This window comes from Oncorhynchus mykiss, chromosome 5 (assembly GCF_013265735.2).
Source record: "Oncorhynchus mykiss isolate Arlee chromosome 5, USDA_OmykA_1.1, whole genome shotgun sequence".
Taxonomy (NCBI): domain Eukaryota; kingdom Metazoa; phylum Chordata; class Actinopteri; order Salmoniformes; family Salmonidae; genus Oncorhynchus; species Oncorhynchus mykiss.
The window spans coordinates 1263676-1278670 of NC_048569.1; the positions used below are offsets into that span (position 1 = coordinate 1263676).

A 14995-nucleotide genomic window follows, 5' to 3' on the forward strand; every position below is an offset into this window, starting at 1 on the left:
AACCTCTAACCCTGACTGACGAGGCCCAGTCACTGAAGGGACTTGATGAACGTTCTAACACGACTGTTCCTCTGTTTTTCATGGTTGGTGTCAATCCAACCCTCCTACACCCTAACCCTGACCCTAACCCTAACCCTGACCTCTAACCCCTACACCCTACCCTCTACACCCTAACCCCCCTACACCCTAACCCCCTACACCACAACTGTTCCTCTGTTTTTCATGGTTGGGGTCAATCCAATTGGAATTTCAGTTTTAATTTGGAATTGACCCCAAGCAAGGTAACGCTCAATAATGAGTTGACCCAGCTAGCAAGCATGTTGTGGTTCACTAGTGGCCTGCCATCGACATAGTTGTAAGCCCACTGGCGACACTACAACGTCTGGTATAGACACTAACCCTTAGCTTGTGTTTGTGTCACACAGACACTCGTCAGACAAGGTGTCCAAGCTGGAGGTCATGGTGGAGTCGTATAAGAAGAAGCTGGAGGACCTGGGAGATCTGAGGAGACAGGTCAAGCTGTTGGAGGAGAAGAACACTCTGTACATGCAGAACACTGTCAGTCTGGAGGAGGAAGTACGCAAGGCCAACACCACGAGAGGACAGCTGGAGTCCTACAAGAGACAGGTATGGATAGAGACTGAACACCACTACACACCACTACAAACACACAGAGAGACAGGTATGGATAGAGACCAAACACACAGAGACCAGTATGGATAGAGACTGAACACCACTACAAACACACAGAGACCGGTATGGATAGAGACTGAACACCACTACACACCACTACAAACACACAGAGAGACAGGTATGGATAGAGACCGAACACCACTACAAACACACAGAGAGACAGGTATGGATAGAGACCGAACACCACTACAAACACACAGAGACCGGTATGGATAGAGACCGAACACCACTACACACCACTACAAACACACAGAGAGACAGGTATGGATAGAGACCAAACACACAGAGACCAGTATGGATAGAGACTGAACACCACTACAAACACACAGAGACCGGTATGGATAGAGACCGAACACCAATACAAACACACAGAGACCTGTATGGAAAGAGACCGAACACCACTACACACCACTACAAAAACACAGAGACTGGTATGGATAGAGACCGAACACCAATACAAACACACAGAGACCTGTATGGAAAGAGACCGAACACCACTACACACCACTACAAACACACAGAGAGACTGGTATGGATAGAGACCGAACACCAATACAACCACACAGAGACCGGTATGGATAGAGACCGAACACCAATACAAACACACAGAGACCTGTATGGAAAGAGACCGAACACCACTACACACCACTACAAACACACAGAGAGACAGGTATGGATAGAGACTGAACACCACTACAAACACACAGAGAGAGACTGGTTAACATACTGTCCTTGTTGTCCCCAGGTGGTAGAGCTGCAGAACAAGCTGTCTGAGGAGTCTAAAAAGACAGACAAGATGGAGTTTGAATACAAGAGACTCAAGGAGAAGGTGGACTCTCTCCAGAAAGAAAAGGATGTAGGTGTTACAATGGTTCATTTCACTTTACAGCACTGTACAGCACTACAGGTTGGCTTTCACTTTACTGTACTGTACAGAACTACAGGTTGGCTTTCACTTTACAGATCTGTACAGAACTACAGGTTGGCTTTCACTTTACAGTACTGTACAGAACTACAGGTTGACTTTCACTTTACAGTACTGTACAGCACTACAGGTTGGCTTTCACTTTACTGTACTGTACAGAACTACAGGTTGACTTTCACTTTACTGTACTGTACAGAACTACAGGTTGGCTTTCACTTTACTGTACTGTACAGCACTACAGGTTGGCTTTCACTTTACAGTACTGTACAGAACTACAGGTTGGCTTTCACTTTACAGTACTGTACAGAACTACAGGTTGGCTTTCACTTTACTGTACTGTACAGAACTACAGGTTGGCTTTCACTTTACTGTACTGTACAGCACTACAGGTTGGCTTTCACTTTACAGTACTGTACAGAACTACAGGTTGGCTTTCACTTTACTGTACTGTACAGCACTACAGGTTGGCTTTCACTTTACTGTACTGTACAGAACTACAGGTTGGCTTTCACTTTACTGTACTGTACAGAACTACAGGTTGACTTTCACTTTACAGTACTGTACAGAACTACAGGTTGGCTTTCACTTTACTGTACTGTACAGAACTACAGGTTGACTTTCACTTTACAGTACTGTACAGAACTACAGGTCAACTTTCACTTTACAGTACTGTACAGAACTACAGGTCAACTTTCACTTTACAGTACTGTACAGAACTACAGGTCAACTTTCACTTTACAGTACTGTACAGAACTACAGGTCAACTTTCACTTTACAGTACTGTACAGAACTACAGGTCAACTTTCACTTTACAGTACTGTACAGAACTACAGGTTGACTTTCACTTTACAGTACTGTACAGAACTACAGGTCAACTTTCACTTTACAGTACTGTACAGAACTACAGGTCAACTTTCACTTTACAGTACTGTACAGAACTACAGGTCAACTTTCACTTTACAGTACTGTACAGAACTACAGGTCAACTTTCACTTTACAGTACTGTACAGCACTACAGGTTGGCTTTCACTTTACTGTACTGTACAGAACTACAGGTTGACTTTCACTTTACAGTACTGTACAGAACTACAGGTTGGCTTTCACTTTACTGTACTGTACAGAACTACAGGTTGGCTTTCACTTTACTGTACTGTACAGCACTACAGGTTGGCTTTCACTTTACAGTACTGTACAGAACTACAGGTTGGCTTTCACTTTACTGTACTGTACAGCACTACAGGTTGGCTTTCACTTTACTGTACTGTACAGAACTACAGGTTGGCTTTCACTTTACTGTACTGTACAGAACTACAGGTTGACTTTCACTTTACAGTACTGTACAGAACTACAGGTTGGCTTTCACTTTACTGTACTGTACAGAACTACAGGTTGACTTTCACTTTACAGTACTGTACAGAACTACAGGTCAACTTTCACTTTACAGTACTGTACAGAACTACAGGTCAACTTTCACTTTACAGTACTGTACAGAACTACAGGTCAACTTTCACTTTACAGTACTGTACAGAACTACAGGTCAACTTTCACTTTACAGTACTGTACAGAACTACAGGTCAACTTTCACTTTACAGTACTGTACAGAACTACAGGTTGACTTTCACTTTACAGTACTGTACAGAACTACAGGTCAACTTTCACTTTACAGTACTGTACAGAACTACAGGTCAACTTTCACTTTACAGTACTGTACAGAACTACAGGTCAACTTTCACTTTACAGTACTGTACAGAACTACAGGTCAACTTTCACTTTACAGTACTGTACAGCACTACAGGTTGGCTTTCACTTTACTGTACTGTACAGAACTACAGGTTGACTTTCACTTTACAGTACTGTACAGAACTACAGGTTGGCTTTCACTTTACAGTACTGTACAGAACTACAGGTTGACTTTCACTTTACAGTACTGTACAGAACTACAGGTTGGCTTTCACTTTACAGTACTGTACAGAACTACAGGTTGGCTTTCACTTTACAGTACTGTACAGAACTACAGGTTGACTTTCACTTTACAGTACTGTACAGAACTACAGGTTGGCTTTCACTTTACAGTACTGTACAGAACTACAGGTTGGCTTTCACTTTACTGTACTGTACAGAACTACAGGTTGACTTTCACTTTACAGTACTGTACAGAACTACAGGTCAACTTTCACTTTACAGTACTGTACAGAACTACAGGTCAACTTTCACTTTACAGTACTGTACAGAACTACAGGTCAACTTTCACTTTACAGTACTGTACAGAACTACAGGTCAACTTTCACTTTACAGTACTGTACAGAACTACAGGTCAACTTTCACTTTACAGTACTGTACAGAACTACAGGTTGACTTTCACTTTACAGTACTGTACAGAACTACAGGTCAACTTTCACTTTACAGTACTGTACAGAACTACAGGTCAACTTTCACTTTACAGTACTGTACAGAACTACAGGTCAACTTTCACTTTACAGTACTGTACAGAACTACAGGTCAACTTTCACTTTACAGTACTGTACAGCACTACAGGTTGGCTTTCACTTTACTGTACTGTACAGAACTACAGGTTGACTTTCACTTTACAGTACTGTACAGAACTACAGGTTGGCTTTCACTTTACAGTACTGTACAGAACTACAGGTTGACTTTCACTTTACAGTACTGTACAGAACTACAGGTTGGCTTTCACTTTACAGTACTGTACAGAACTACAGGTTGGCTTTCACTTTACAGTACTGTACAGAACTACAGGTTGACTTTCACTTTACAGTACTGTACAGAACTACAGGTTGGCTTTCACTTTACAGTACTGTACAGAACTACAGGTTGACTTTCACTTTACAGTACTGTACAGAACTACAGGTTGGCTTTCACTTTACAGTACTGTACAGAACTACAGGTTGGCTTTCACTTTACAGTACTGTACAGAACTACAGGTTGACTTTCACTTTACAGTACTGTACAGAACTACAGGTTGGCTTTCACTTTACAGTACTGTACAGAACTACAGGTTGGCTTTCACTTTACAGTACTGTACAGAACTACAGGTTGACTTTCACTTGACAGTACTGTACTTCAGTACTACTATAGTTACAGAACTACAGGTAAACATTGACTTCACAGTTCTGTACAGAACTACAGGTCAACTTTGACTTTACAGTACTGTACAGAACTACAGTTCAACTTTCACTTTACAGTACTGTACAGAACTACAGTTCAACTTTGACTTTACAGTACTGTACAGAACTACAGGTCAACTTTGACTTTACAGTACTGTACAGAACTACAGGTCAACTTTGACTTTACAGTACTGTACAGAACTACAGGTTAACTTTGACTTTACAGTACTGTACAGAACTACAGGTCAACTTTCACTTTACAGTACTGTACAGAACTACAGGTCAACTTTCAATTTACAGTACTGTACAGAACTACAGGTCAACTTTCACTTTACAGTACTGTACAGAACTACAGTTTAACTTTGACTTTACAGTACTGTACAGAACTACAGGTCAACTTTGACTTTACAGTACTGTACAGAACTACAGGTTGGCTTTCACTTTACAGTACTGTACAGAACTACAGGTTGACTTTCACTTGACAGTACTGTACTTCAGCACTACTATAGTTACAGAACTACAGGTAAACATTGACTTCACAGTTCTGTACAGAACTACAGGTCAACTTTGACTTTACAGTACTGTACAGAACTACAGTTCAACTTTGACTTTACAGTACTGTACAGAACTACAGGTCAACTTTGACTTTACAGTACTGTACAGAACTACAGGTCAACTTTGACTTTACAGTACTGTACAGAACTACAGGTTGGCTTTCACTTTACAGTACTGTACAGAACTACAGGTTGACTTTCACTTTACAGTACTGTACAGAACTACAGGTTGGCTTTCACTTTACAGTACTGTACAGAACTACAGGTTGGCTTTCACTTTACAGTACTGTACAGAACTACAGGTTGACTTTCACTTTACAGTACTGTACAGAACTACAGGTTGGCTTTCACTTTACAGTACTGTAAAGAACTACAGGTTGGCTTTCACTTTACAGTACTGTACAGAACTACAGGTTGACTTTCACTTGACAGTACTGTACTTCAGTACTACTATAGTTACAGAACTACAGGTAAACATTGACTTCACAGTTCTGTACAGAACTACAGGTCAACTTTGACTTTACAGTACTGTACAGAACTACAGTTCAACTTTCACTTTACAGTACTGTACAGAACTACAGGTCAACTTTGACTTTACAGTACTGTACAGAACTACAGGTCAACTTTGACTTTACAGTACTGTACAGAACTACAGGTCAACTTTGACTTTACAGTACTGTACAGAACTACAGGTTAACTTTGACTTTACAGTACTGTACAGAACTACAGGTCAACTTACACTTTACAGTACTGTACAGAACTACAGGTCAACTTTCACTTTACAGTACTGTACAGAACTACAGGTTGGCTTTCACTTTACAGTACTGTACAGAACTACAGGTTGGCTTTCACTTTACAGTACTGTACAGAACTACAGGTTGACTTTCACTTTACAGTACTGTACAGAACTACAGGTTGGCTTTCACTTTACAGTACTGTACAGAACTACAGGTTGGCTTTCACTTTACAGTACTGTACAGAACTACAGGTTGACTTTCACTTTACAGTACTGTACAGAACTACAGGTTGACTTTCACTTTACAGTACTGTACAGAACTACAGGTTGGCTTTCACTTTACAGTACTGTACAGAACTACAGGTTGACTTTCACTTGACAGTACTGTACTTCAGTACTACTATAGTTACAGAACTACAGGTAAACATTGACTTCACAGTTCTGTACAGAACTACAGGTCAACTTTGACTTTACAGTACTGTACAGAACTACAGTTCAACTTTCACTTTACAGTACTGTACAGAACTACAGTTCAACTTTGACTTTACAGTACTGTACAGAACTACAGGTCAACTTTGACTTTACAGTACTGTACAGAACTACAGGTCAACTTTGACTTTACAGTACTGTACAGAACTACAGGTCAACTTTCACTTTACAGTACTGTACAGAACTACAGGTCAACTTTCACTTTACAGTACTGTACAGAACTACAGGTCAACTTTCACTTTACAGTACTGTACAGAACTACAGGTCAACTTTCACTTTACAGTACTGTACAGAACTACAGGTCAACTTTCACTTTACAGTACTGTACAGAACTACAGGTCAACTTTCACTTTACAGTACTGTACAGAACTACAGGTCAACTTTCACTTTACAGTACTGTACAGAACTACAGTTTAACTTTGACTTTACAGTACTGTACAGAACTACAGGTCAACTTTCACTTTACAGTACTGTACAGAACTACAGGTCAACTTTGACTTCACAGTACTGTACAGAACTACAGGTCAACTTTGACTTTACAGTACTGTACAGAACTACAGGTCAACATTGACTTTACAGTACTCTCTCTCTCTATCTATCTATCTATCTATCTATCTACCCCCCCCCTCCAGCGAATGAGGTCAGAGAGAGACTCCCTAAAGGAGACCATTGAGGAGCTGCGTTTTGTTGAGGCTCAGGAAGGACAACTGTCTACAGGTAACAGTCAGATACTCCTGCTCTCCCATCGTTTATCTGTTTATCCCTCGTGTCTCCCATGTTGTCAGACCTGGACAGTGTGTTAGTAAAGGATGGTAACAGGGTAGGGCTGTTTCTACTCGTAGGGCTGTTGCTGCTCGTAGGGCTGTTGCTGCTCGTAGGGCTGTTGCTGCTCGTAGGGCTGTTGCTACTCGTAGGGCTGTTTCTACTCGTAGGGCTGTTTCTACTTGTAGGGCTGTTTCTACTCGTAGGGCTGTTGCTGCTCGTAGGGCTACTTGTAGGGCTGGTTCTACTCGTAGGGCTACTCGTAGGGCTGGTTCTACTCGTAGGGCTACTCGTAGGGCTGTTGCTGCTCGTAGGGCTATTGCTGCTCGTAGGGCTGTTGCTACTCGTAGGGCTGTTGTTGCTCATAGGGCTGTTTCTGCTCATAGGGCTGTTGCTACTATTAGGGCTGTTTCTACTCGTAGGGCTGTTTCTACTCGTAGGGCTGTTTCTACTCGTAGGGCTGTTGTTGCTCATAGGGCTGTTGTTGCTCATAGGGCTGTTGTTGCTCGTAGGGCTGTTTCTACTCGTTGGGCTGTTTCTACTCGTAGGGCTGTTTCTACTCGTAGGACTGTTGTTGCTCGTAGGGCTGTTGCTGCTCGTAGGGCTGTTGCTATTCGTAGGGCTGTTGCTACTCGTAGGGCTGTTGCTGCTCGTAGGGCTGTTGCTGCTCGTAGGGCTGTTGCTGCTCGTAGGGCTGTTGCTGCTCGTAGGGCTGTTGCTGCTCGTAGGGCTGTTGCTACTCGTAGGGCTGTTGCTACTCGTAGGGCTGTTGCTACTCTTAGTAGTGACGTCTTTGGCTTAGTATGTTCATGTCCCTGCATTGCCTCCAGTCTAAGCATGTGATTGTGTCTAACATAACGTCTTTGTGTTTCTCCAGGCATGGTTCCACTGGACAGTAACGAGGGCTCTGATTCGTTGGCTGCAGAGATCGTCACCCCAGAGATCCGGTATGATTTGTTGAGTCCCCAGACAGTCCCCAGAAATCTAGCATTTTTCTGTTATGTTGAACTACCCCACATCACACTGATGTGTTATCTGCTGTCATACTTTCTAAACATTTCAAAGATTAGTACTCTGTTTCCGTTTCCGTTAAAATACGCTAAACCAATGAGATCTTTCTCTTCTTCTCTGTTTCCGTTTCTGTTAAAATACGCTAAACCAATGAGATCTTTCTCTTCTTCTCTGTTTCCGTTTCCGTTAAAATACGCTAAACCAATTAGACCTTTCTCTTCTTCTCTGTTTCCGTTTCTGTTAAAATACGCTAAACCAATGAGATCTTTCTCTTCTTCTCTGTTTCCGTTTCCGTTAAAATACGCTAAACCAATTAGACCTTTCTCTTCTTCTCTGTTTCCGTTTCTGTTAAAATACGCTAAACCAATGAGATCTTTCTCTTCTTCTCTGTTTCCGTTTCCGTTAAAATACGCTAAACCAATGAGATCTTTCTCTTCTTCTCTGTTTCCGTTTCTGTTAAAATACGCTAAACCAATGAGATCTTTCTCTTCTTCTCTGGCCGCTTCCCCTCTAGTCGGTTTGACATTCTCCGCTCTGCTCGACACAGCCAGATACTTTTGGTCACGTTGTGTATGTGGACACCTGCTCATCCAATATCTCATTCCAAAATCATGCGTCTTAATATGGAGTTGGTCCCCCCCTCTTTGCTGGCTATAACAGCCTCCTCTCTTCTGAGAAGGCTTTCCACTAGATGTTGGAACATTACTGTGGGGGTCTTCCTAGACGTTTCCACTTCACAATAACAGCGCCTACTGTTGACCGGGGAAGCTCTAGCAGGGCAGAGATTTGACTTACTGACTTGGAAAGGTGGCATCCTATGACGGTGCCACGTTGAAAGTCACTGAGCTCTTCAGTACGGGCCATTCTACTGCCAATGTTTGTCTATGGAGATTGCATGGCGGTGTGCTCGATTTTATACACCAGTCAGCAACAGGTGTGGCTGAAATAGCCGAATTTACTAATTTGAAGGGGTGTCCACATACTTTTGTCTAAAGAGTGTACAATTCATGAATATCACAAAGAATTGATCAAGAAGTTTAAGTCAACACTTGATTCGTTTCTGGTGCAACTAGAATCATTTAGTCCCTTGTGTACCTTCAAGGCCTTTCTTTTTGTGCTCTGTGGAAGGCAATGTAGGAAGGGTAATGTACTATAGACTGATGAGTGGCCTGGCTGGGTAATGTACTATAGACTGATGAGTGGCCTGGCTGGGTAATGTACTATATATAGACTGATGATTGGCCTGGCTGGGTAATGTACTATAGACTGATGAGTGGCCTGGCTGGGTAATGTACTATAGACTGATGAGGTGCCTGCCAGGGTAATTGATGTACTATAGACTGAAGAGGTGCCTGGCAGGGTAATGTACTATAAGAGACTGATGAGTGGCCTGGCTGGGTAATTAATGTACTACAGCTAGCGTTAGTGTAGCATAGCTCAGTCTAGTGGCTGGAAACACAGCTAGCGTTAGCGTAGCATAGCTCAGTCTAGTGGCTGGAAACACAGCTAGTGTTAGTGTAGCGTAGCTCAGTCTAGTGGCTGGAAACACAGCTAGCATTAGTGTAGCATAGCTCAGTCTAGTGTCTGGAAACACAGCTAGCGTTAGCGTAGCATAGCTCAGTCTAGTGGCTGGAAACACAGCTAGCGTTAGTGTAGCATAGCTCAGTCTAGTGGCTGGAAACACAGCTAGCATTAGTGTAGCATAGCTCAGTCTAGTGGCTGGAAACACAGCTAGCGTTAGCGTAGCATAGCTCAGTCTAGTGGCTGGAAACACAGCTAGTGTTAGTGTAGCGTAGCTCAGTCTAGTGGCTGGAAACACAGCTAGCGTTAGTGTAATCTCCACCCGGCACAGCCAGAAGCGGACTGGCCACCCCTCATAGCCTGGTTCCTCTCACGGTTTATATTCTCCACCCCTCATAGCCTGGTTCCTCTCTAGGTTTATAATCTCCACCCCTCATAGCCTGGTTCCTCTCTAGGTTTATAATCAACACCCAGCACAGCCAGAAGAGGACTGGCCACCCCTCATAGCCTGGTTCCTCTCTAGGTTTATAATCTCCACCCCTCATAGCCTGGTTCCTCTCTAGGTTTATAATCAACACCCGGCACAGCCAGAAGAGGACTGGCCACCCCTCATAGCCTGGTTCCTCTCTAGGTTTATAATCAACACCCAGCACAGCCAGAAGAGGACTGGCCACCCCTCAGAGCCTGGTTCCTCTCTAGGTTTATAATCTCTACCCGGCACAGCCAGAAGAGGACTGGCCCACCCCTCATAGCCTGGTTCCTCTCTAGGTTTATAATCTCCACCTGGTAACAGCCAGAAGAGGACTGGCCCACCCCTCAGAGCCTGGTTCCTCTCTAGGTTTCTTTCTACAGTGGGGCAAAAAAAAGTATTTAGTCAGCCACCAATTGTGCAAGTTCTCCCACTTAAAAAGATGAGCGAGGCCTGTAATTTTCACCATAGGTACACTTCAACTATGACAGACAAAATGAGGAAGAAAAAATCCAGAAAATCACATTGTAGGATTTTTAATGATATTATTTGCAAATGATGGTGGAAAATAAGTATTTGGTCAATAACAAACAAGCAGGATTCCCCACTGGAAAGGCTTGAAAACCAGTGCTGTAGTTCCACCTTGGGCAGCCTGCAAACAGCCTCTGAATAATAGCAAATCAAAAATAATACGCTTTTGGGTTGAATTCAAAATTATATTATCTTTATTTACATTAAATGCACTATGAATTATGTGCGTTGAATGATGTAACAACACAGAATAAAACAAGGAATTAAAGTCCCATGATGCTCGTGACTGTTCATTACTGCTGATCACTTATTAACCATCATTTATTCACATGACTTTACTTTAATCAAATAGTTCAGTTGTTGTGTATATTACATTAGTTATATATATATATATATCACATTAGTTATATATATATATATAATATTACATTAGTTATATATATATATATATTACATTAGTTATATATTTAATATATTACATTAGTTATATATTTAATATATTACATTAGTTATATATATATATAATATATTACATTAGTTATATATATATATATTACATTAGTTATATATATATATATTACATTAGTTTTATATATATAATTTAGTACATTAGTTATATATATTTAATATATTACATTAGTTATATATATATATATTACATTAGTTATATATTTAATATATTACATTAGTTATATATATATATATTACATTAGTTATATATTTAATATATTACATTAGTTATATATATTACATTAGTTTTATATATATAATTTAGTACATTAGTTATATATATTTAATATATTACATTAGTTATATATATATATATATTACATTCGTTTTATATATATAATTTAGTACGTTAGTTATATATATACTATATTACATTAGTTATATATATATATAATATAGTACATGAGTTATATATATATATAAAATATATTACCTTAGTTATATTTGATGACTTTATTATTTCATTTCATTCCAAGTCATCATCTCATCTCTATAGAGCTGCTGTCTGACAAAATCCCTGTTTTAGTAGTTCTTCAAAGTAAATAAGGCTTTATGACTGCTGAATACCAACTATCAGTACCTTAGAGCCATGCCTCCAGCTGTTTGCTTAGAAATTCTAGGGACAGTAAGGAGGCCTGCGTCTTGTACGCGTAGGTATGTACGGCAGGACCAAATCGGAAAGATAGGTAGGAGCAAGTCCATGTAATGCTTTGTAGGTTAGCAGTAAAAACCTTGAAATCAGCCCTTGCCTTGACAGGAAGCCATTGTAGGGAGGCTAGCACTGGAGTAATATGATGGTTTGGATCTAGCCAGGATTCTAGCAGCCGTGTTTAGCACTAACTGAAGTTTATTTAGTGCTTTATCCGGGTAGCCGGAGAGTGTAGCGTTGCAGTAGTCTAATCTAGAAGTAACAAAAGCATGGATTAATTTTTCTGCATCATTTTTAGACTAAAAGGTTCTGATTATTCACAATGTTATGAAGAAAAAAGCTGCGCTTCAAATATTTTGTAAATGTTTGTCAAAAGAGAGATACTGGTCCAGAGAAACACAGAGGGCAGTTTCATTTGAGATGACTGGACAACCGTCGAGATTCATTGTCAGATCAAACAGCAGATCTCTTTGTTTCTTGGGACCTAGAATTATCATCTCTGTTTTGTCAGAGTTTAAAAGTAAAACATTTGCTGCCATCCACTTCCTTATGTCTGAAACACTTCCAGGTTAGGCAATTTTGGGGCTTCACCATGTTTCGTCAAAATATACAGCTGTGTTTCATCTGCACAACAATGAATGTTGACATTGTGTTTCCGAATGACATCACCAAGAGTTAGAATATATAGTGAAAACAATAGTGGTCCTAAAACAGGACCTTGAGGAACACTGAAACTTACAATTGATTTGTCAGAGGACAAACCATCCACAGAGACGAACTGATATCTTTCAGACAGATCAGATCTAAACCATGTAAGACAAGACATTGCCAGATACAGATTACCAAGACTGCTCTTTCTTTCTGCCTGTCCCCTCCTCTCTCTCCTCTCTCGTTGGCTCACCTGCTCTTTTCCCTTCGCTAATGATGTGAGTGTGTTCAGTCTTTGTGTAAAATGTCCAAGTCTATTCGTTTAACTTTACGAGGTGGTATTGAGGTAATGGTAGCACAGGTGTAATGCTTAACCACCAGAAAGGGAGGTACTGTAAGTCATACACAGTAGCTTTAGGACTATACTCATTCACCTGAAATTGTATGAAGTTTTCTTATCGTTTTAACAGAAAAACTGATTTAATCCCATTCCTACATGTGAATCTGTCCCTGTGTTTTGTTCTCAGAGAGAAGCTGATCAGACTGCAGCATGAAAACAACATGCTGAAGCTGGCCCAGGAGGGTTCTGATAATGAGAAGATCGCTCTGCTGCAGAGTTTACTGGAGGACGCTAACAGTAGGAAGAACGAACTGGAGACAGAAAACAGGTGCACACTACACACTACACACTATACACTATACACTACACACTATACACACTACACACACTATACACTATACACTATACACTACACACTATACACTACACACTATACACTACACACTATACACACTATACACTACACACTATACACACTACACACACTATACACTACACACACTATACACTACACACTACACTACACACTATACACTATACACTACACACTACACACTACACACACGCCACATAGACACACAATACACACACACACAATACACACACACTACACACTATACACTACACACACTACACACTATACACTACACACTATACACTATACTCTACACACTACACACTATACACTACACACTATACACTATACACTACACACTATACACTATACACTACACACTACACACTATACACTATACACTACACACTACACACTATACAGACACACGCCACACAGACACACAATACACACAGACACACAATACACACAGACACACAATACACACACACACACACACACACAATACACAGACACACGCTTGTTCTTCTATTCCATTAAAAATTTTATTTTTCCTAAACCCCAAACACGACCTTTGTAGATTGCAGGTCCCCACGCGGATAGAAGAACAAAATCCTATTTTCCCTAACCTTAACCCTAACCCTAACCCTAACCTTAACCTGAAAACCCTAAACCTAAGCCTAACCCTAAAACTAACCCTAGATCCTAAACCTAACCCAAACACTAATTCTAACCTTAATCCTAAACCTAATTCTAACCCAAACAGTAATTCTAACCTTAATCCTAAACCTAATTCTAACCCCAACACTAATTCTAACCTTAATCCTAAACCTAATTCTAACCCCAACACTAATTCTAACCTTAATCCTAAACCTAATTCTAACCCCAACACTAATTCTAACCTTAATCCTAAACCTAATTCTAACCCCAACACTAATTCTAACCTTAATCCTAAACCTAATTCTAACCCCAACACTAATTCTAACCTTAATCCTAAACCTAATTCTAACCCCAACACTAATTCTAACCTTAATCCTAAACCTATTTCTAACCCCAACACTAATTCTAACCTTATTCCTAAACCTAATTCTAACCTTAATCCTAAACCTATTTCTAACCCCAACACTAATTCTAACCTTATTCCTAAACCTAATTCTAGCCTTAATCCTAAACCTAATTCTAACCTTAATCCTAAACCTAATTCTAACCTTAATCCTAAACCTAATTCTAACCCTAACACTATTTCTAACCTTAACCCTAAACCCCCTAGATACAGCATTTGACCTTGTGGGCATTAACAACATGTCCCCAGCTGGTCAAATTGTTGTTCGTTTACTATTCTAGTGGGGTCTTCTGGTGTTAAGTGTAGTTAAACAAACAAACAAACAAACATGGTGACTGTGTGTGTTCCAGACTGGTGAACCAGAGACTGATCGAGGGTCAAAGTCAGGTGGAGGAGCTGCAGAGGAGTCTTCAGGAACAGGGCTCCAAAGCAGACGATGTGAGTACCACTAACCTGATCTCAGATCAGATTAACTCCCTGATCTTACAACTGTCAGAGCGCTTATTAAGCAAACTGGAAACGACAGAACCCACAACATCCTGTCGTGCTATGGGGCTGTTAACGTTAGAACCCGATGAGGAGGGCTTATTCTCGTTGTCACGTCGGTTCGTTGT

General features: G+C 40.7%; 1 protein-coding gene across 8 annotated transcripts in view; it reads left to right on the forward strand.

Annotated features, from left to right (window-relative positions):
• The window catches only part of LOC110523075 (protein Hook homolog 3), a 75820-nt gene that overhangs the window by 42013 nt on the left and 18812 nt on the right, over positions 1–14995 (forward strand). For all 8 annotated transcript variants that reach the window (XR_005051609.1, XR_005051610.1, XR_005051611.1 and 5 more), the window contains 6 exons: positions 426–627; positions 1439–1549; positions 7155–7239; positions 8162–8231; positions 13151–13291; positions 14732–14819. Coding sequence is in view for 3 of the 8 variants with exons in the window: in XM_036976584.1 (XP_036832479.1) it covers positions 426–627; positions 1439–1549; positions 7155–7239; positions 8162–8231; positions 13151–13291; positions 14732–14819 (697 nt within the window). In the remaining 5 variants the exon portion in view is untranslated. The remainder of the gene's footprint in view (positions 1–425; positions 628–1438; positions 1550–7154; positions 7240–8161; positions 8232–13150; positions 13292–14731; positions 14820–14995) is intronic.